The sequence below is a fragment of the Poecilia formosa genome, unplaced genomic scaffold (genome assembly GCF_000485575.1).
Source record: "Poecilia formosa unplaced genomic scaffold, Poecilia_formosa-5.1.2 Scaffold27, whole genome shotgun sequence".
Taxonomy (NCBI): Eukaryota; Metazoa; Chordata; class Actinopteri; order Cyprinodontiformes; family Poeciliidae; genus Poecilia; species Poecilia formosa.
Genome location: NW_006799966.1, coordinates 1,432,884 through 1,455,528, shown reverse-complemented (window position 1 = coordinate 1,455,528; position 22,645 = coordinate 1,432,884). Strand labels below are relative to the sequence as shown.

Sequence of the window (22,645 nt, the reverse complement as noted above, 5' to 3'; positions counted from 1 at the left end):
TACCTTTCTGTAGAAAGAAAATTTATTCACGTACTTTGTTGAATTATATGGTCACAATCAGAAACAAGTGCATATTCACATAGATGTATGACAAAACTTTATGGAGTATTCATGACAGCTAATTTTGAGTATATTTAAGGATATTAAACATTGGCTGTACATGTACCTGTGTAAATTATTTTTCAAAAGATGCTACATTAGTTTATTCCTTGAAAACTAGGAACAACATTTGCAGAGGACTGACTATAAAGCAAAGAGGCGGTCTCTCACATATGGCGTCAACACCATGTGAAACATCTATCTTATAAAACAAATAAGAAAAAGACTTTTGAAATCTTTTTTTTTTTTTTACACAGTCTCATTATTTAAAATACCGCACAATGAAATTCTACAGCTAAAAATTACACGCGCATGGCCTCAGACTGTTCACCCAGCTTTTTATAAACATTATTCAGACAGAAAACAAAATGCATCTGGGATAAAAACAAATGTTTTTGTGCTTGTGTTTGGCAAGCATAAAAATAAAGACAGGCTCTGATTTTAGATAATTGTTGTAGGGAAGCCCTCTGTCAAATCTGGAAAACAACAAAAAAAAAAAAAAATATATATATACTTTCATGTTACAAAGTGCTGCAAATTATGAGCCACAAAACATCAGTGTGAAAACCACCACAGTCCCATCAGTTGCATTTGCTCACATATTCAGTGTTTAATGGACACCAAACTGAGAAATTTTTGAGTCCAACACAGGTCTGCAGCAATGTGTACCACTCGTTTCAGTTTCAAGCAACAAAGGTTCCAATCCATTCTGCAGCCGTCCTTCACAGTTAGAGCCAGCAGTTCAAAGGTTGACTGAGACACACTTAACCCATTCGTATTCCTGCTCTCAGGCGAGAAAAGTTTGGTGCTGAGAAACAAACTCTTGCATATGTTTTCACTCATGGTACAACATATTGAGTTTCCAGCCACAGAGAATAACTTTCCCAAAGGAAGAAAAAAAAACAGACTCTTATTCACAGATTTATTCAATTTCCTTCCTCAGTCCGGACCAAGGTACTCCACGTTCTCTGCTGCTGGTATGTGTCCATTTGTGTGTGTCTTGAAAGTGGGAGTGAAATCCTGTTGGTAGTCTGGGTTGTCCATGCTGTTCTGAGGCCTGTAGTTTTGACCGCCGATGGCCGTGTTGTTGGAGTTGAGGGGTAGGGCGGTGGAGGACGGGAGCTCATTGAGGTATTCAGGTCCGTTGGCTCCGTTCTTAAAGTAGTTCAGGTACTCTGACTCTGTATCGTCTGAAGAGATGGTTGGAAGAAGGGTGCGAGGTGGACCTGAATGTTGGTAGACGGGATTTATCACATTGGAGACTCCGTTCTGGTTCATGTAGTCTGCAGAAAGGAAAAAAAAAAAAACAAAAAACAATTGATAGCTTTTATGATACATTTTATAGTTTTTCCTTCTTTTTTTTTAGCTGAAATGACAATCAGTGGAAAGATATTTTCAGTGACAAACAAAGGGATCTTATTGGATAAAGCAGTAAGATGATGCTGCTTGTTGTCAGGGTACTCCACTTTTGTCTTGTTACAACAGCAAACTTTAAAGTAAAGTATTTTCTTGAACTATAATGTGATAGATTAACATGAAGAAGTCCATAATTGTGTGCAACTATGGACCCTTTTTCTTTTATTGCAAGTACAAATCTTTTAGAGTACACCTCTATCAGTACATATCACACAAATCATGCACAAAATATTTATTTTTTTTGCCTGTACTTCATTCCATAACATATCGAGTTCACTCAGATTGGATGAAGAGTAACTGTGAACAACACTTTTTAAGTCTTGCAAGAGATTCTCCATTGGATTTAGGTTTGAACTTTGAGCCATTCAAAGACGTTCCTTTCCATTCATAAAAATAAAACTGCTAGGCTTATTGAAAAATGACTTGCACATTGCTTTGAATTTTTCAGTTTCTCAATAGGTCAAGTTTAACAATCAGGAGATACTCTTTAATCAAAGAAAATGCAAAAAAAAAACAAAAGAGAGTAAGCGTATCATAAAAGGCATTTTCAGTCCTTTTTCCTCACCACTAGATGTCTCAGTTTTTACTGTATCAAACTGAAGGACATGGAGAAAGCTCTGCAGAGAATCTACAGACATCCACATTTACACGTTCACATTTAAAAGGCAAATACTCGCCTGGAGCCGGCTGGAAGGCCTCGTCCAGGAATTTGTCTGTGGGGTCAGGCATATATCGGAGAACCATACTTCCGTCTCTGCTTGGGACTCCGTTCTGAAACAAAATACATACATTTTCAATAATCTGAAACAATTCCAACTGAAAAATAATGCAAACAGATAACACAAGGAGGTAAGCACAATTATTAAGGAATTTTAAGTTCAGTTTTTGCTTACCATTAAGCCATTTCTGGTTTTGCTCGTCCCTATGCTGCTATTAGTGCTCTGAAACAGAAAATAATGAAATTAATTTCTCACAAAATGTATCCTAAGATCTTTCTTTCACTTTTGACCCCAACAATTTTTTTTATTTTTATTTTGTATTTTATGTCTCCACTGTATACCATCACTTTGCTGTGAATTACTTTAAAGTCTCTCAGGGGACAGAAAGGTTAATGACAATTAATGTGCTTTTACTTAAATTATAAAAAAGGGCAAACTAGCATTTTCAGGAAAACACAAAGATCAAATTAAAAATCCACAAAGCAAATTTACATGAATTCATATACCAAGCCTTGTTGCATCTGTCTGGACTGTAAACACTTAAAAGGAAGCAAGAATGAAGACGGGAATGACAGGTGTGACAATGCAATTACTTTCAACAAGAAAAAGGAAATTAAACACAGTGAAGCAGAAAAACATTTCTGCCTAACAGTGAGTGACATAACAAAAGAAGGCTCGCACTGAGGCTTTACTACAGTCCTCCTGACTGTCTGCAAAGGTAATCGAGCTTGAAAGCTCACATGAACCGACAGGCGGCTGACAACAGTTCCAGGAAGAAGAGTCTGGCCCACTGATGGCCTACACAGAAGGTCCTTATCAATCAAAAAGCCATCTGGGAGGAAACGTGGGTGCGAGGCAGCTGGAGGACGCCGTGTGGGTGAGATCAGGCCAGGACAGCTGTCAGAGGGAGGGCGGCTGCTGCCAATGTGGGTCAATCCAGGTAACGCTGGCCACTTTTCCAATTTTACTGGCTCCAGTTCCCTGATTAGTTTAGATGCTGATGTTTTTTTGTTTTTTTTAAAAATTGCTGCCTTACGGTAAGCAAAAGATATTTTTATTCCCTTGAGATGAAAGATGACTGACTTTTTCATTCTGACTTGCAGAGTAATGATTTCTGCAGAAATCTGATTTTTCCAAAAACACAGCGAAAACAGCTCTGTTAACTTTTCAGTTTTAAACACTTGACCGCATCAAGCTACTACAAGATCGTCCTAGTCAAACCTGTGTCTCAAACGTTCATCTACTCTTTATAAAACGTAATAAAAGAAGATCAAAGCAGATATTGTTAGTTGATATGTTTATAGATCAAAAATGTTTTTTTTTGTTTGTTTTTTTTTAACCTTTGAAGCATGAACTGAACAGGACAGAAAAAGAGTAAAAATTGGACTTCTTTGTGTTGGAACTGTCGATCGTCAATCTGAGGTGTTAAGTAATTGTCCAGTAAAAGTTTCTGGCTGATTGATTTGCTCATGTCTTATTTTGATTAATCATGCAGATCAAATCAATAAATAGCTAATTTGAATTACTAACATAAAGATAAATTATCACAAATTCGAAGCAAATATTTTGAATGAGATGCACCAATCATGTTGCCGATGGAAAACATCTCCTTCATGTTTATCATGGCTGGTACTGAATTCTAGTTTTCTTACTTTGACCTGCCCATTCAGATTTCTGCTTATATGTTATTTTTTTTCTGTCAAGATTTTAAAATATAAGAAAGGAAATCTGTGCCACGTGTGACTTAAGATGTTGTAGTTTTGACTCAAAAAAAGAAATGAGGAAAATAAAAAATAATTACAAGATTATTCCAGGCCCCAGTATTCATTTGAACCGGTAATTATGATGAACCAGCTCATTACGCGCCTTTTATTTAAACGTATTGAAAGGAAGAGCAGTATTAATGAATATCAGGTACAGAATTTTGCATCAAAATGCACATAAATACGCAGTAGATTAGGGTCAGATTTTGTATAAAACAGCGCCATCTTGTGGAAGGCAAAGAATATTAAATTGATGTGCAGTGTTTTTTTTTTCTTTTCAGGATCATTTACATTTCTTTAAAAACAATTTCCAGATTGACTTGATGTCTATATATAGTTAGCAGTTAGCTTAAATAGGCTAAAAATTCACTTTGTACAAAAAAAAATATATTTTTTTTGCTCTCAAACAAAATAAATATGCCAGTTTTTAAAATTATTATTATTAAAGCCACATTTACAGCACAACATTAGAACTATTAAAGAGTCGATCTATCTTATTAGCAGATCAATTTATATAAACAATACTTAAATGTGCTTGACTTTATTACCATTTTATGTTAACAGTTGTGTCCAAAAAAGCTTGTTACCAACTTTACTATGCACCAAGATGGACCCATGTACAAAAAATAAATTAATTAATTAAAAAAAAATGCTGCAAAGAAAAGTACACGTGAAGGAACGCCTTCAATTTTATTCACTATCATAAAGTTGAAGGTGAGATCTTCAGAGGAGCTGACCTAACCTATTTCTGACAGATCTGCCACCAGTGCAGAGCTTGCACAACAGTTTGAGCAGTTTGGTGAATCTGCCGGTACAATCTGGAAAAGACTTTTGGACCAAAGTGAGGCTGCAAAGAAAACACTTCTGTCCAAAAAAATAAATATCAAGCACAGCCTGAAACTGTGCAGGAATTACAAGTATGGACATTTGAGAATTGGGAGGGAGTTTGTTCATTTGATGGATCCTACATCTGATTACTTTTGACACTTGGAAAACCATTTGTGGTGCCAACAGTGAAAAATCCATGTGTGCAGCTGATTCTCATCCAATACACTGGGCTTATTCATAATTCTGTTGAAGAGCTCTGCCACAAATAAATTGGACCACGAGGTCTTCTAAGAAACCTAAAACAATATCACAGTTATCTGGGTATTTTCCAGCACAATGGAGCAAAATTCATAAGGCAAAAGTGTTGAAGAACTTGTTTGAAGATCAGAACTTTGACATTTTGAACCCGAGAACAGAAAGGCCCCTGATCTTAATGGCACTGGGAATGGGTTGTCTGTTTTCAAAGAACTTGGAGCTACTATACTACTAAACCGTTCGTCCGTATCAGTAATTGCTTTGCTTCATATCAGACCAGATGAGCCAACAGCGTGTTCTTTTCAAAGTTAAAAAAATAATTGCAAAATTAAGCAGCAATGTGGCCACATATTTCTCAAACATCAGAGTGAATTTGGGAGAAATATTTCAATTGGATTTGCTTTTTGAGAATGTATATCCTTTTAGTAATATGAATGTTACTTTTATGAAAGAGAAATAGCTTTACCACTTGTCGCTGCATTTTGTGCATGGAGGAACATACCGTGGAGTGAAGCAGCGGGGTGTAGGAGGTGCTTGGGCTGCTGAAGAAGCTGTGCTGGGGCACCAAGTATTCATCTGCATCTACGCCATCATCCAGGTCCCCTCCACTGATCAGGCTGCGGTAAAACTTGGTGTCCGTTGGACTCGGCAGATGCATGCGGTCATCGCCCTGAAAAAGAAATATGCCTTAGTTGCTCTAACACACCAGAAAAGTCCTTCAGCGGACTTACAGCACATCTGAGAAGTGAGGTACATTTTTACCTGGATGACAAGATAGCGCGGAGGATCTCGAGCCATCTTCGTGAACTCGGCTATTAGTTCTCGAAAATGAGGCCGGCTGTCTGCATCAATCATCCAACCTGCGCAGACACATTTGTGAAGATAATTAATGTTACACTTTTAAGCATGAAGGTTTGAAGTTGGAAAAATCCCAACTTATTGATTACCAGGGCCAACAAAAACGCAGGTATGTAAAATTGCGATGTTGTAATGTTTACTTTTTCACTTTACAAACACAAGAATCGATATATTTTAACAGGACTTTATGTCAAAGATAGTCAAAATTAAGAATAATCTGAAATCTGAAAGTCATCGGTATCTGATTTTTATTTGTAAACATATTAAAAAACAATGTGTCATTTTTCATCCTCTTCAAATGTATGCACTACTTGGTGTTGATCCATCATATAAATAAAATGCATGGATTCTTCCGCTTGTAATGTGAAAAAGATTACTTTTTCAAAGTTGTGTAAATAGAACCTCAAGAGGAAGTGCTTACATTTCACCATGATCATGTAGACGTCTATGGTACAGATCGGTGGTTGAGGGAGGCGCTCTCCTTTCTCCAGGATTCCGGCTATTTCACTGGCTGGAATCCCATCATATGGTTTGGTACCGAACGTCATCAGTTCCCAGACGGTTACACCTACGAGACAGACGCGAGAGGCAGTCGGTAAATGTTAGGGCAATGAGCTGTCATTCACTTTTCTTTTTGCCCCCCAATAAAGGAGAAGAAACAGAAGTTGACAGGATGTACGCTCCTCAAATATCACATGCTATCAAAACATGGACAAATCGGCTCCACATGCAGGAGTGGGAGTTGACAGGATGCATCGCAGGGCTGGAGGAACCAAAGGAGGGGGAAGAAAGGAGGAAAGGAAGTCGATCACTTCTGCCAGGGTCTGCTGATGCTTTTGCCAGATTGAGCGGGAGGCGCGATCAAACCCTTGGGAAAGGAAATGTTGGAAGCAGGCCTCCTCTAAAAAAGCCTTGCTGTGTTTGGTTTGGTTGTGTGTGCGTGTGTGTGGAGGTATTTCTCCGTATGTTCTGTCCTGAAGTGAAGGGATGATCTGAGTGGGATGAGATAACGATTTCCTCTGACGTAAAATCATCCATCTGAACCTGCTGCTGTGTAGGTGAGTAATACCTGTTTCACATGCTGGAGAGAAATATTCCCTTTTTATTGTGTTCTAAAATGTTTAACAGCTTCAAAAACTCCAAAGTCAACATCCAGCGAGAAACAGAATCTGCTCTATGCTTTGCTTGCTGCTAAAACACTTTATTCAACAATGATTTTCAGTGAGTCTGCCATTAATACTCAGGAAAAGCACACAGGCTCAGCTGTTTTAGCTATTCAAAGCTCAATCTGGGACACTGGAAGTGTTTGCTTTAAATACAGAGCATTAGTCTTACCATAGCTCCAGACGTCGCTCTGATGAGTGTAAGTTCTGTTCAGAATCGATTCAAGAGCCATCCATTTTATCGGCACCTAAAGAACAAAAATGGGTAAAAAGCATAAGATTATCTAAAAAGCCCTGAAACCTGTTTTATGAGTTAAATCATGAATGCCAGGAAATGGGGGTTAGTCCAGCTAATAATTACTTAACCAATCGTGTAGCACAAAACTGTGCACCGCACTGAACTTTCAATCAAAGCCGGTCAGTTGATTACTGGATGCACTTCAGTCACTTATCAAACCAACACTATAATATGGGAGCATTTGAAATGACACATAATTTGAAGATGTGACAAAGACTGGATGTTTCTCCAAATTCCTTGATTTATTTTCAAAACAAATATATATATTTTTTTAGATATGGCAGCATATCTAGCAAATAAGAAATTAAAGAAAGTGAATAACTCATAAACAGTTTCCACTGTAAGAAAGCTTTTAGAGCCAGTTTGCCAGATATTTAATAACGAATGAAGTGAATGAGGTTATTTGTAAGTTTCAGTAAACCTGACTCTGCTCTACAGGTCAAAAGTCTCAAGGGAAGCTCAATATAGGACAAGTATTTGGACATAACTTTAATTTTTTGCTTCTCTTAAATAACCCTAAATGAGTTTCACAGATTTTGGGAGATGTCGACTGGATAATCGGATTTTGCTTTCAACAATTTACAGTTTTTCTTAATTTATCTGATTCTTAATTTATCTGATACTTTATCTTAATTTAAGTATAATGATGCTATGAGATCTTTAACAAATATATTTTACAAAAGAAAAAATGTCGAGAAGATTTTCCTGAGTCACAACTCAGTATGCAAAAGTATGCAAAAAAAATTACAGTTTGCATTTTAATACGAATGCCATGATGTTCTTCAAGTCAGAGGAGGTTAATAAAAAGTACGGACAAGAAAAAGAATCACTGAAAATGGTAAAAATTGTTCTGAAAACAAATTTTAGATTGATAGAATAAATCATGTTCATCTTGTTCCAAAATATACCAATGAATTAATCCTAATTTTGTATTAAGTATAATCATCTTTCAAAACTTTTAGTCTGTAGTTTATGACTATTTGAAAGTACTTCAAGTTCTTACCTTCCTGATATTGTGTAGATGTAAAACATGAACATGAAAAGGTGCAACAACGTTGATAAAAATAAAACGATTAACGTGGTGCCACCGATGGCCCAGTCCCATCATCCCATCATAATAAAAAACAACAAAAATAACACACTGCGCCTTTAAGACCAAACCGACCTTTCCTCCATCTGCATGGTATTCCTTCTCGTCTGCGTTGAGGAGTTTGGCCAGCCCAAAGTCAGTGATCTTGACATGATGAGGAGTCTTGACCAGGACGTTTCTGGCTGCTAAGTCACGGTGCACTAGGTGGCGCTCCTCCAGGTAGTTCATACCCTTTAATAAAACAAAAATGAACTAATGCATGAGAGCAGATCGTTTAACAGAAGTTCAATGTGGTGGGTGAAGCACTGTTTTATATAAAGAGCAAAAAGTAAATAAAAAGTGATTCGCTCACCTTGGCTATCTGAACACACCAGTTGAGCAGGTGCTGGGAGCCAATATTGTCCTTTTTTTCTTTGACGTAGTCCAGCAGGCAGCCGTACGGCATCAGCTGCGTTATGAGCTGAACCGTCGAGGTGAGGCAGATACCCAGCAGACGGCACACATGCGGGTGTTCCACACTGGCCATCACATAAGCTTCCTATAATGCACATGAACATACTGCATGTTATATCTGTTTTTTAAGGGTTGAAACAACACTGCAAAAACACAGCAAACAAGAATTATGTGTCTTGCAGGCCATTTCGCAGAACCCCTGGTAGAAATGTTCATGTTTATCCAAGCAACTGATAGCTTGAGAAACATCTGTGGGATACAGAGTGTTGGGGGATAAGTCTCTTAGCAGCAGTCACACACAGCATGCTCTATTTTATTGCCTGAGAGTGGAAACTCTCAGTCATCATACCAGAAAAGCTGCTTTAGAAAAAAAAAAATAAAAAAATATGGATAGCCAGCACAAAAAAAAAAAGGCTTCTGCTTCTCGCATGGAGGCGTGAGCAAACAGTACTTTAAATCAAGCTTTACTTGGTATGTTCCCTGTCACTGCTATAATAATTGCAGGCCAAATATTTTCTTCATGCTTATTACTGCGTGTCAGTGCTGTTCAGTAAATAAACCCTTGCATGAAGCTTTGTTATTCTGACAGCAAGATAAAAAAAGGAGGCTTCAAAGATCTTAATCTTTTCTTTTTTTTTTTTTCTACATGCCCCAGAGTTAGACTTTGATGTGAATTCATGTACATGGCAGGATTTATGCACAAGGAAAACCCAGCAGCATGACCACATAACACAAGATTTGAGACACTGATTTTTCTGTTTGTAAAGGTGAACTAGAACGGCCCGCGGCTTCGAAGCTGCATTTCATTTCCGAGCACCATCGTCTTCTTAATTACACACCAACGCCTACACGTTGCCCTCCAATGAATGAATCCTGTTTCACAAAACTCCACAAGAGACTCTGTGTGTAATGTGACACACTTCATTGCAAAGAAAACAAGCCCTCGCTAGCTTAAAAAGATCGTCTGGGTTTGCTATAAACTCCCAGATAAATTGAAGTTCTTCCGGCAATCGGCTGACAGTGGCTCACCTCAATAAATAAAAGCCTAACCTCATCCTTGTTTTCTTTTTTACATTACACAAAAACATTTTGATATTTCCTTTCACTTTCGTTTCCAATTAAAAACTCGGGCACGACCAAAATAGATGAGGATAAGACCACACTTAATGAATGTATCTTATCCCAAGCACCTCCTTCAACTTGAAGACCACAAATCCCCATCCCTGCAGAAAAAAAAAAAAAAAAAAACACGACCAAAATAGATGAGGATAAGACCACACTTAATGAATGTATCTTATCCCAAGCACCTCCTTCAACTTGAAGACCACAAATCCCCATCCCTGCAGAAAAAAAAAAAAAAAAAAAATGACAGAACCTACATCCAAGATCTCCTGATTGGCTTTTGGTGATGTGGCCTCTCTCAGAACCTTGATAGCCACTGGGATCTTCACATCCTCTCCTTCTGGGACCCAAAGACCCTGCAGGAACACAGTGTTTCTGTTGTATCACTTTCTATGCTTGAAATGTCAAGAGACACAGGAATATTATACAATGTATAACGTGATTATAAAGATTTGTATACATGCACATTTAATAGCTTTCTCATCAACAGCTTGCAGTTTTGTTTGCAATATTTTGGAAATTTTAACTTACTTATTTACTTTTTAATCACAACAACCCACAAACTGTTTAGCAAAACTCATATTATAGAGTCATAACACGCAAACTGATATATACAACCAACAGAAATATTTTGTCATGACCCACACAATTACGGGAAGACTCTTTTGATAGTTGTCCAGCAGACCATCGCTAACAAACTATTAGGAGAAGAAGCCACAAAGACTCATTGACAAAGAACAGGCTGAACCAGGCCATACACATAGGGTTGAATTTAGAAAGTTGACTGGAAGAATAAAGTGTGGCAGGAAAAAGGTGATCATTTTGTGATGTTTTGTGGACCTGAGCCACTTGCTGTTGTACATCCAACAACAGCAAGTGTTGGATCTGTGCTGTTAAAACACGGCTGTGCTGTGTTTTAACAGCACAGCCGTCACCTGAAGCTTTCCTCAACTCTCTTTATTAAAATATTTTCATTGGTCTCTTCAGAAATATTCCAAAATTGTGAATTTTGAACCTTCAGTAGCTGTAAGCCATAATCATCAAAACAATCTGAAATCAAAGCTTGAAGTATCCCTTGGTAGATATAAAACCCAGATTCTTTCTCGGTTTCCCATTTACAGAGGCATTACTGAAATAAATTAACTCTTCATTGACATTCTAATCAGTCCTACAAACACCAAAATACACACTTGCACACTGCATTTGACTTATCTGTCCTCTATTAGAAGATTTACCTTTTAATTATGGATGGAAATAAACAGACAGTCCAAAGGGCAGATTTTTGTGTCCTAAATACAAATCCCCAAATGTGATTAGAGCAACGGCTGTGACAGAAACATTGAAGCCAGTCATGCATGATGTAGCAAGTTAAAAATGTGTTGTAATTGGCAAATTGAAAACACATGTAGATCTGTGAAAAGTCAGCATGACGGAGCAACAGAGTTTCAGAACTGCTCAGCACTTGAGCTTCTATTTTACAATAAGCCATTATGCAAGCCAAACCTGTAATTACCTTGTAAACTGTACCGAAGGCTCCTGATCCCAGCACTTTAATTTTCTTAAACTCTGGTTCCTTCAGTATCCGCAGCAGAGCTTGGTTTGGTGCCTGTCCACTCGGAGTGAGAGGTTCAACTAGCTGCATGGAGGGAGTGGGACCCATAAAAACATGACCGGGAAAAAAAAAAAAAAAAAAAAAAACCCTGTGCATTTGTGCTTTGAGCTTAAGCCGTCTCTCCTTACCTCTCTCTCCTGGAGCAGTCTGCGCATTGTCCTCTTTCTCTTGATGTGGCGGCGGCGTAGGAGCACAAAGACAGAGAGGCCTGCGATCAGAACTGCCAGCAGCCCACCAACAACCCCAGCTGCAATTATGGAGAGACCTGAAGGCCTTCCAAGAAATATATATAAAAATATGTAAGTATATTAAATATAAAGAACACTAACATACAAGAAGACACAAGAGAGAAGAAATAAACTGATAGATAAACTGAACCAGAAAAAAACTGATACAAACATATGTTAAGCAGATGGGAATTAGTTTGTTGGCCTGCTGAAAAACAACAACATTAAAATTAACTATTATTTTATTACAGTACAATAATTTCATATTAACTTTGTTTGAAAATTTTTTCCAGGCGTATAATTTCTAAAGCTAAGCTGAAAACGTGTTATCTTCAGCAGATTTATGCTCCAAAAGAAAACACTAAATCAACATTAAAATATTCACCAGACACAAAGTCACCCTTCTTCCACGGCCATCTCAGTCCAGAGGCCTGAACCTAATTGAAAACCTTTGTGGTGAGCTGAAGAGACCATTCCAATGCCTATTCTTTTGACTCCGGATCAGGTTTGCTTGTACTTACAAAAATTGGTCTGTTCTCGTCTCTTTACAGTATTTCTTTTGGCTTGAAATTATAGCACTGACTCAGTCACCACAAAAGCTTAGTTTGTCTTCTGTTGCACGAATTGTGTGCTTATGGTTTTCCTGCTGCTTCTCAAAAGTAGTTCAAGTCTAATATCCAGCACCTTGAGCACAGTTCCTGTGATAATCCGCGCACAGGTAGCAAGGCTTGTATATTTGGCAGGCAGCAGCTTTTTCCATGAACACCATTGTTGCTCAGTGTTCACAAGATGACGCCCTTAAATCTTAGCCAATGCGGGAAAGGACTGCTCAGTTTCTTAGAAGTTATACTGGGTTTCTTCATGACGTGACCGATAGTCGTTGGTCAACCAGTTCTGGTCAGAGTAACAATGATCTCGAGTTTCCCCACATTTGTACACAATCTGTCTGACTGCGGATTGTCGGAGTCCAAACAGATCCCAGAGATAAATTAGTAACATTTTCCAGCCTGATGAGGATTGACTGCTTCTTTTTTGGTGGTCTTCAGAGATCTGCTTTGTTTGAGTCATAGTACAAAATCAATCAACTTCTTTTTGGAAGTTCAAACATTGATAAATGAAATGTGGTGGATAAAAAATGTTTGTCATTCTATCAAGGTTCCTGAACAAATGTTATATAAAAATTCAATACACTTTTCAAACTCCGTTCTCCGGAGTTCAACCTCCTTTAAAGTTAATTTCAGATTATAAAATACTGAATTTTCCTTCATTATTGCAGATAGGAAGGAAGGAATGAAAGGAGGAGGAAAGGAAAGAAGAAACAAAGAACAGAAAGGAAGAAATAAGGTAGGGAGGAACACAAAAGAAAAAAAGGAAAGAATGAAAAAAGGAAGGAAGGAACCAATTTAGGACAAAGGAAATAAGGATGAAAGGTAGAAAGGAAAAAAGAAGGAAAGAACATGAGAATGGAACAGAGGAACATGAGGAAAAATGAAAACAAGGAAGAAAAAAAGGGGTTGAGGAAGGATAGAAATATATGGGGAAGGTAAATGGAACAAGGACAACATTTTGCTACTGGAAAAAAAAAAGTATTCAGATTGCATAGTTCTCCATACTTTCACAGTTTGTTCAAGAACCTTGTCCTACTGATTGAAAACACATAATTCTGACTAAAAGAGTTCAAATTAATCACGTACATTTTTTTAAAATGAGTTCATTGCGTTTCCATTTGTCCTACGCCACACTTAGATACACAGTAACATTCAAACCGTGAACGGCTCAAATGCGTTCAGTCAAATGTAAGCTCACCTTTCACCTTGGCAACCTTCAGGACCTGGTCCCACACACCTGAGGACACAACAAATCTAATGAAAATATGGTCCACAAACACAACAACATGAAGGAAAGCCAGGCTCTGCAGGCGGTAACCATCAAAAACCTATGACTGTTGCTACACGTCCTAGTCTTCTTTACTTCTGCCAGCAAAAATATTCAACTCAGACTAAATATTCTGAATGGATTCATAAATCAACTCAGTTCAGCTGGGAACTATTTATTTCCACATTTCCAAGCTATTGAAATGTTTTAGAAATATGTATCAGTTTCTTCTTTCTTTACAAGACACACACAAAAGGCCCAGTATCATGACTGCTCTCCGTGGTCTGAAGGTATGTCAGACCCATTTTCCTTCTCACTCATCCATATACCACCAAGGCTCAGTGTTGATTGTATATCACAGGGAACATTTGGCTCGCTTTCATTTCAGATTTGTATTGGTATGGTTTTGCTCCACAAAAGGACTACAGACCACTAAAATTAAACACTGCAGCTAGAGAATAAATAAATACAATAAAAAAGGGAAACCAATGGAGACTTCAAATGAGGAGGGCAACAATATCTGGAAAAAACACACCAACATACTGGTCTGTTTTTTTTATTTTTTTTATTTTGTCTCCAATAAAATCTCCTGTCTTCTGTAAACTTAGCGAAACCCTTTCAGATTCATGTCATTGTTCCACCAAACAAACATTTTCAACTCAGAAACTTAATGTTGAGCTCTCTGGTATCAACCGTGTTTACCCCTTGGTGCAGTTCTTGTGGCACAGCTGGCACACTCGTTTCTCATCTACGTATTTCCACACCAAGGTGTCACCCTCTCCCGGCACGCCTTGGGGACAACGGGGCACGCAGTACAGTCCATCCTGAAAGTTGGCACACTTCGTACAGTTTCCAGGACCCTGTAAGAAAAAAAAGAACCAAAAACATACTTTTCATGTTTACAACTCTAATGACAATTGCTGCAAATATTATATTGTCAAATATTACAGTAATAATTCTTGAAAGGAAGCAGCTTTTGCCATCCTAATAAATGTGGAAAAGGTTTGCATGCAACATGGTGTTGGCAGGATCATGATGCGGGGAGGCTTTTTAGCATATATTGGCCTGAGTTCATTAGAAGTAGGATTGAGTTAAACACAAAGCAGTCGTGGAGGAAAATCTTGTAGGTGTAGCAAGCAGACACCAGACAGAGACAATGCTATAAAGGAATAGTTTAAGTCAAAACAAATTAATATGTTAGAATGGCCCAGTAATGCAGCACTGGGCCAAATAAAAAGTGCATTTGGGCTGTTGTTCATGTTATGGACTTATTGACATTATCAAGTGGCGATGACAAATTGCATTTTTGTGTTGAATTAACTTAAAAGTTACAGCTTTTTAACTGAAAAGAACTTTTTACTTTGACTTAACTCGAAACGATTAAGTACAATGTCATGTTTGTATCCTATATCTGGCGTCATGATGCAAACTTCGCCAGGGACAGATCCTGTACCAACCAGAGTGCTGTGGTGGCGCAGGGTAGAGGCAAGCCACATAAGGAGACCTTAGTCCTCGAAACGTGTGTCACAGGTTCGATTCCAGTACTGATCACCTTTGCTGCATGTCTTCCCCCTCTGTCATTACCCACTTTCCTGTCTAACTAATGTCAAATAAAGGCAACCTGAGCCAGAATATCTTTAAAAAAGATCCTGTATTAGTTTGCTTATTTATTTGAAGTAAACTAAATGATTTGAGTATGACTGACTTAAATTTGCCAAGTTAAACCAACTTAACAAATTAAATTGGATAAACTTAATTTGATTAATTGTTACCAACTGAAGAAATTTAATTAAGTTTTTCAACTATTTTCTTTTTTCAGTGTAGAGAAACACCCTCCAAAAAACAAAACAAAACAAAACAAAAAAAACATCAATGTTCACTGATGCTCTCATTACAGAGAAGAAATGAACTTTGGAAAAAATAATTTGCCAAAAGATCAAGTTTCTATGTTCAACGCTAGAGACTTACAGTACTCCAAAAGACTTGCAGCTGTAATTGCAGCAAAATTTCATTCCACAAGCTCCTGCCTCGAATGGATGCCAGTGCCACATATAATTTTTCTTCCACTTCACAATTATAAGCTACTTTGCAGTGCTCTGTCAAATAAAATCCAAGTAAAACATACTGAAGACTGTGGCTGTAATGTGAGAAAACGTGAACAACTTCCAGAGGTGCGGATCATTTTCCAAGGCGCTGTGTTTGCCTTCTGCACAGGATTGCAGTATCTTAACGTCTTAATGCCACAGGTGAGCATCTTTACTCAGTCAGCATTTCTGTTGTTGACAATGATGGCATACATTTCCCCTGTTATATTTTTAACAAAAGTAGAGGCCTAAACTTGCTTTAATCAAAATACAGGATTATGTGCATAAAAAAGCAAACAGTTAGCCAACTTCATCTGACAGTCACACCCCTCCTTCAAACACAACATGTCTTGCGGCTGCCCTGCAGGCTGATCTGCTAAAGCTGCCGCTGATGGAGAAATCGCTGACACTTCTGGAAGGGATTTCATGCAGCATTAATGTTAAGATGTTCATCAATTATGTTCACAAATGTGCTAAGCGTGAGTGTCTTTTCTTTAACTGCACAAAATATACGTACCGGCGCCCGACAGGTTGCTGTCCCGTTCATGCGTAGACACTCGGGGTCACACTCCATGCAGGTTTTATTCATGACCGCCTCCCGTGGCTCGCTGCAAAAAAAATTAAATAAAATTAGCAAAGCTGACAAGACTGTTGCTGTAGGGCAGCTTCAATTCAAACAGCTTCATTTGATCTGCTTTTTGGAGGGCCAAGTTAAACTGTAAGCATGTCAAGATTCAATGTTTGACAAATGTCTCCAAAGAGAAACAGATGTGAGTGCTATGTGCCATATTTCCAACAATGTTTGTCTTACATCTTCTGGAGATTTAACTTCAGAAATACCCTGGATCTTCAGCTTTCTTTCAATAATCCTCTAATTTATCTAATGACATAGTCTGGAAATACTCGTGGTATGACAACAGACTTTGAAGAAATGAACCATCTCGCACCGAGATCTGATGTTTCAGACTGTTTGTTTGTCTGACATAGAGGACAGCAGATTTCAATGCTTAAAAAGGAATCAAGCCCAGATTCTTCCCTTACCCCTCCAGGATGTTGCAGAAGTCAACACAACTCCCGCTGCGGCTGTAGTCACGGCAGGCGAAACACATGTCCGGGCCCGGGCCCCAGCAGCCGTCTGCTGTGCACTTCCTGTCACAGGTCTTATTCCTCAGGACTAAAACCAGATGTAAAAATTTAAACAGAGTTCTTGATAATCGCCGCAGTTTTGAAATTTATTGGTTCATTGCAAAATTAAATGCCTGAAAAGCAACGGAAATCTCACCACAAACGGTAGCATTTGCATTTTCATTGACTGTTGCAGTTTGGCCTCCTGATATGAAGAACCTCTTCCAGTGGCTGTCATCCATGTAGCAAAGGTTGTGATTTTTGATAATGACCACGTCTCCGTCGCTGATCTCCTTTAGTGACCGTAAGCCAAGGTAGTCGATATCGAGCTGTGTCACAACCAAGCTGCGGCTACCACTATCCAAAATATAAGTGTGAAAAAAGGATGAAATTAAAATGACATCCTCTGATAATTTCGCATAGTACATAAAATTCCAAGTGTTAGTCCTTTGATGCTTTTGTAGCGATGAAGAGTCCACTGGGATAAGAAATTAAACAGGTTTAGCACATAGGAAAGGAGGAAAGGTCTCATAATCCTCTGAATGACTGATAATCTAAAACAACAGCTGTAATAAACAAATTTCACCATCTTGATAAAGAAGCAGGGGATTCATGGGGGTCTTTACGACAAACATACCGCTTTGTTCGTCCTCGAATGATTTCTAGATTTTCAAAAGGCGAGAGCGAGTTCATGCTCTGCGGCCAATCTTGAATCCACAGGTGTCCTGAAGGGACAGATGATTTGTTAATTATGAAGGCGTTCAAGGTTCATCGGGTATGTCATGCATTAGTCACATCTTATGTAATCTTACCTGTAATTTCCCTAACCGTTTTAAACACATCCAGCTGAGCTGGCTCCATCTTTGGTGTTTTGGTATAGGGATCACTTAAAACAAAAACAACAACAACACATTAAAATGGTCAGGAGAACAAATGTTGAGATCAAATATTGGAGCAATATTAGTTAATTCATCTTACCCATGAATTGATGTTCTAAGGATAGTAATGTCACCAGTGATTTTAGTGCAGTTTTTAAAGGAGCCGATGTTGGTGGCATTGACAGATAGTATGTAAGTCAGGTTTCCATACCCAAGTCCGTTACACACTGTGAAACAATTTAAAAAGCAAATAATGTGTTGAAAATAGCATTATTTCCACAAAGAAAAACTAGCAGAGATATTTAAAAATCCCCAAAACACAAATCACATAAGACATTATTTTCCAGCATTTTTTCTAACAAGTGGAGATGAATCTGGTAAACTGAGATGTCAGCTGATGGAGATCCATGCCAGAACGACAACACTGATGTACGCTCCAGACATATAAAAATTGAAACATGTCACTTTTGTCATTATTTTCTGTTTAAATATTAACAATAATAATTCATTCAATTCATGTAGTGCTTTGAAGGACACTCAAAGTATATTGGCCATATATCGAATATAAGAGTATTAAACTTAGTTATACTTAGTCATAAATTACTCTTAATTACATTATTATACAAGTTGGTTTTAGCTAAAAAACAAAAAACACACAAAAAATAAAAAATATAAATCAAAATGCATCAATTACTGTGGTGTATAGTGACTAATGCTTCTAAAAAAAACATGTATTTGCATGCATTACTAAACATTTTATATAAAACAATACATGTTTTTTAGAAGCATTAGTCACTGTACACCACAGTCATTGCTGCATTTTTGTCAGAAACATTTCTTCATTTGGATAGCAAAAGTTCAACCTCAGACCTTTTGGGCACAGTCCGTTACACTTGGCACACTTCCTGACACCTCCTTCTTCCACTTCATATGTGTTACCGCTGCACGTCCGCACACACGCACCATGATCGGTCACAACATAATTATCTGGAACGATTGGAAAATAGAGCTATTCAGGCCAACACCGTCACATTTATCAAACACAATCAGACTATTAGAACAGAAGACAGAAAACATAAATATTCTGTAGATGATTTTAAGGAGCATAGCTGGAGGTACATCTAGTAGGTCACATGGACTGAATCATGCATTAAGTTAAACTTCTAAAAGACGGGATGTTGCATTAACACACTCTGAAGCACAATAGTTTTCTTTCCTTGTTTCTATAGTTTATTATTAAACTTGAACAAACTCATCTTTTAATGTCTAACAACCCTCAAGGACAACCTGAGCAAATGTTTAGTATTGCACAACATGCAAAATATTTCTTATCATGCATCATATGTGCTACACATACAACCCGCTAATTTTATTTGCAGTGTGTATCCATGCCGGTGCAGACACAAACGTTTTTGTTAGGGTAAACAGGTGCAAGACTTTATTTCTGTTATTTCTTAAGACTGTGATTTGCAACAGTGTTTTCCAACTCTGGTCCTCAAGATGCATCACCCTCCGTGTTATAGGAGTGTTTTCACATCTGATAGTCCAGTATATTCGGTTCGATTAGGGACCAAAATTCTGACATATGTTACATTTTCAGCTGCTGTGGTTCACCTTCACACTGCACTGTGTCAAATGACCCAAACTAGTTGAAAAACCTTTTGCCACCCTCACTTGATGTGGCACTTCACAGAGAACTACTGAAGGAAAAGACACAAAAACTTAATTCTTCACAAAATGTAAGCAAAAATGGAATGGCGTCAGAAACTGATTTTAATACAGAGATGCTATGTTGTGACCTTGTTATGGCCTGCACAATAATAGGGATTTACTGCCGATTTCACCAGTTGTCCAGCAGACAGTACCAGACACACTCCACAAGGACAGTAAGCCAGAAAAGGTGGTTGTTAAAGAAGACGCTTGTTTACATAGTCTAAGAAAATGTATGTAAAGTGAAGTGGAAGGAAACAGTGTGGTAAAATAAAATGCAACAGGGATAGAAACAGCAGGTATGAAGTGGTCCTGGAATCAATAACTTTTGTTGGACTTGTGTAATTTACTAGCCTGGTAAAAGCCAGATAGTCTGCTGAAGTTTTTAAATTGTAACCAAATGCTAATGATTGGCCATGACATACGGGATGTGCTGCATCTGCACCAACTATGACGTTTACGAGAAATTGGGTGCACTGTAAACAACCATTTCCCACTGCGAAGAGTGCTACCCCGAGCGGAACGAGGCATCACTTAATATTAATTCAATATTTGGAACCATGGTCGACACTGACTTCGTTCACTTCCTCCGCTGCCACTGCGAACAGACTACACTTCTGAAACAGCACAGTCATCGTTCACAACTTCTCCTTCTGTTGGACCAGTTGAAATTCCACCAGAGAATGAAGCTCAATGGGAGAAATCCCAAACAGAACAGTGAAGGCAGATGAGAACTGAGCAGAATTGTATTGAAAGCAATTCTGCTTCCAGGCTAGCAATATAAACATTTTCTGAAAAAGTTCATTTCGGGTTGCTAAGTGATAGTTATCCCCATTGAACAGCTTAATGATACTGTATACACAGCCGGATGGATGGATGTATTGATGGATGGATGGATTTGCAACAAGAAAACAAACTGAAAACTATATTCTTACGTGGGCAGTTTTTCACGCAGGTGGCTCCAAAGTTGTACTTTCCTTGGGGGTTAGGGACCAGCTGGTGTAGGTTGGGATCATAGCGCATGAGGCCAGGGCAGGAGTCCTTACAAACCCCGTCATCCTGGAAGTCCCGACAGGCCTGCAGCACAAACAACAGTCATCTAGTGCAGCGGGACCAAAACAGAGCCCCTTCCTAATGATAACACTGCATTCCTCTATCATAGCCTTGGCTTAATTCTCAAAGCTGTACAGAGCGAGTGTGCAGACACTGGTGCTCAAGGCCCTGCCAAATAAAAGATTTAATCAACGGTTATGCGTCTCTCTGGTATAAAAACAAAAACATCATCTCCAATCATAAAAAAAGCAGAGGTTGCTAGGACAGTACTGAGTTTTAAATAGAGTTCTCAGCCAGATTGAATAGAACTATATGAAATATTGGGTGCATCATTAGTTGTGTTCTTTATCTCACCAGACAGTCAGCGGCTGTGGGCCCTGTGCATCCTGCTGCACAATGCTCATTGCAACAGTCGCTTGGTGAAGGTCCTTTGCACCTCTTTGAGCACTGCTGTGCACAGTTCAGCTTGGTCACTGGAGATGACACAGGCACAAACACAGTGGGTATACCCTTTACAAGAGGTCATTTTCTTATTCTGATAAAGAAATTATTTAAAAACACCAAATCCTTCAATGCTTAAGATGTTTGAAATACTAAAATGATGATGGAGTGTGTGTAAACACGAATAATAAAACTAGAAATACACAATTGTGCTATTTAGTGGATAGGATAGTTTGGATTCTGACTGTGATAAATATATATATTTTTTAAATCAACAAGAGCTTACGGGTCTGACAGTTTTCTGCACCAGGTGCCCAACATGAACCATTGTAACAGCTCGAGTGGCATTTGTTACCTGTCAGAAGAAAAGTAAGTCACATTTCACCTTAAAAAATATCACAAATGAACAGAGAAAACAAAGTTTTGCTTGTTTTTCCTTGTGCCGTGAATGGAAGCGCTTACAGAGTGGGTTGTTTCCGGCCACTGGAAGTTCCATGCTGGGTTTAGTTTCGGCATTGACAATATCAAACCACTGAATTGTTTCTACATTGCAAAGCTTGTTGTTCACAAACTTTACACCTCCTTTGAGAATTTCTGCAAACAAACACAAAAGGCAGTTCCAAATTATGATGCTCAACTGTTCAGTGTCAAACGTATCGTCATGAAATATATGATCCTTTTAGGGCTCCATCTACCTGTCAGGCTGGTCAGTAGAAGCTCGGTGGTTCCAAGACCTGTATTTTTATCAATATTGGCAAGCACAGAAAGTGCAAACTTTTCCTCGTAGAGGGAGTGACCCCGAATGATGCGCAGATTCTCCAGGGGAATCCTAGAAACTGTGTTGAGAGCAATCAGAACGTAGCCACTCACTTCTTCAATTGACTGTGGAGAGGGGAAAGAAAAGAAGACTCCTAGTTGTTAGCGTCATGCAGGCTCTGACAATTCAGTTTTTGTTTTTCTGCTATGTCAATAAAACTGAAGACATGGTGAGTAATAATATAGTTACAGTTATTATATTATATATGCACACATTAGGGCTGCAGCAAACAATTATTTTAGTAGTTGATCATTGTATCAATTATTTTGATAATTAATTGCAATCTGCACATTCTGCTGATTTTTCATTTAACCACTTATGCTTATTTTATATAATATTTTATATAATATTTTATATAATATTTGAAATATATTAAAAACTAAAAGTAAAGAAGTAATTAAATTTGGTTTTAAATAAGAAAATACATTTTTACAGAATTTGAACTTGGTGAAACTAAAACTATGCCACTTGAGTTTTGTCTCAACCTTTTTTTGAATTTGTACACCACCTGTTAACAATTAATCGATTACTAAATTAGTTGACGATTACTTGAAGAAATGATTCATCAAGACTATGACCTTTCAGGCGAATTTGCCTCATTTAAATGTCTTCAGTTATTGATTTTTTGTCACATTAAATGTTTCTGATCATCAAACAACTGTACTGTCAGACCCCATCTTATGAGTCCACAGAATATTTCCAGAAAACCATCAAGGGGTTTTAGTTGGCAAGACAGTGTGTTTGATGATCTCAACCTTT

At 38.1% G+C, this 22,645-nt stretch overlaps 1 protein-coding gene across 1 annotated transcript in view; it reads right to left on the bottom strand.

Moving 5' to 3' along the window:
• Window positions 1-22,645, bottom strand: part of egfra (epidermal growth factor receptor a (erythroblastic leukemia viral (v-erb-b) oncogene homolog, avian)) — a 53,775-nt gene continuing 31,130 nt past the window's right edge. The window contains exons 3-28 of the mRNA XM_007548603.2: window positions 21,765-21,951; window positions 21,532-21,663; window positions 21,356-21,424; window positions 20,983-21,101; window positions 20,511-20,652; window positions 18,736-18,852; window positions 17,966-18,092; window positions 17,800-17,873; window positions 17,625-17,712; window positions 17,145-17,344; window positions 16,904-17,036; window positions 16,380-16,470; window positions 14,481-14,638; window positions 13,710-13,748; window positions 11,805-11,949; window positions 11,578-11,700; window positions 10,322-10,420; window positions 8,842-9,027; window positions 8,565-8,720; window positions 7,274-7,349; window positions 6,360-6,506; window positions 5,843-5,940; window positions 5,583-5,750; window positions 2,409-2,456; window positions 2,193-2,286; window positions 1-1,382 (exon numbers count right to left, since the gene is read on the bottom strand). Of these exons, the coding sequence (XP_007548665.1) occupies window positions 1,039-1,382; window positions 2,193-2,286; window positions 2,409-2,456; window positions 5,583-5,750; window positions 5,843-5,940; window positions 6,360-6,506; window positions 7,274-7,349; window positions 8,565-8,720; window positions 8,842-9,027; window positions 10,322-10,420; window positions 11,578-11,700; window positions 11,805-11,949; window positions 13,710-13,748; window positions 14,481-14,638; window positions 16,380-16,470; window positions 16,904-17,036; window positions 17,145-17,344; window positions 17,625-17,712; window positions 17,800-17,873; window positions 17,966-18,092; window positions 18,736-18,852; window positions 20,511-20,652; window positions 20,983-21,101; window positions 21,356-21,424; window positions 21,532-21,663; window positions 21,765-21,951 (3,360 nt within the window). The 3' untranslated portion in view covers window positions 1-1,038. The remainder of the gene's footprint in view (window positions 1,383-2,192; window positions 2,287-2,408; window positions 2,457-5,582; window positions 5,751-5,842; window positions 5,941-6,359; window positions 6,507-7,273; window positions 7,350-8,564; window positions 8,721-8,841; window positions 9,028-10,321; window positions 10,421-11,577; window positions 11,701-11,804; window positions 11,950-13,709; window positions 13,749-14,480; window positions 14,639-16,379; window positions 16,471-16,903; window positions 17,037-17,144; window positions 17,345-17,624; window positions 17,713-17,799; window positions 17,874-17,965; window positions 18,093-18,735; window positions 18,853-20,510; window positions 20,653-20,982; window positions 21,102-21,355; window positions 21,425-21,531; window positions 21,664-21,764; window positions 21,952-22,645) is intronic.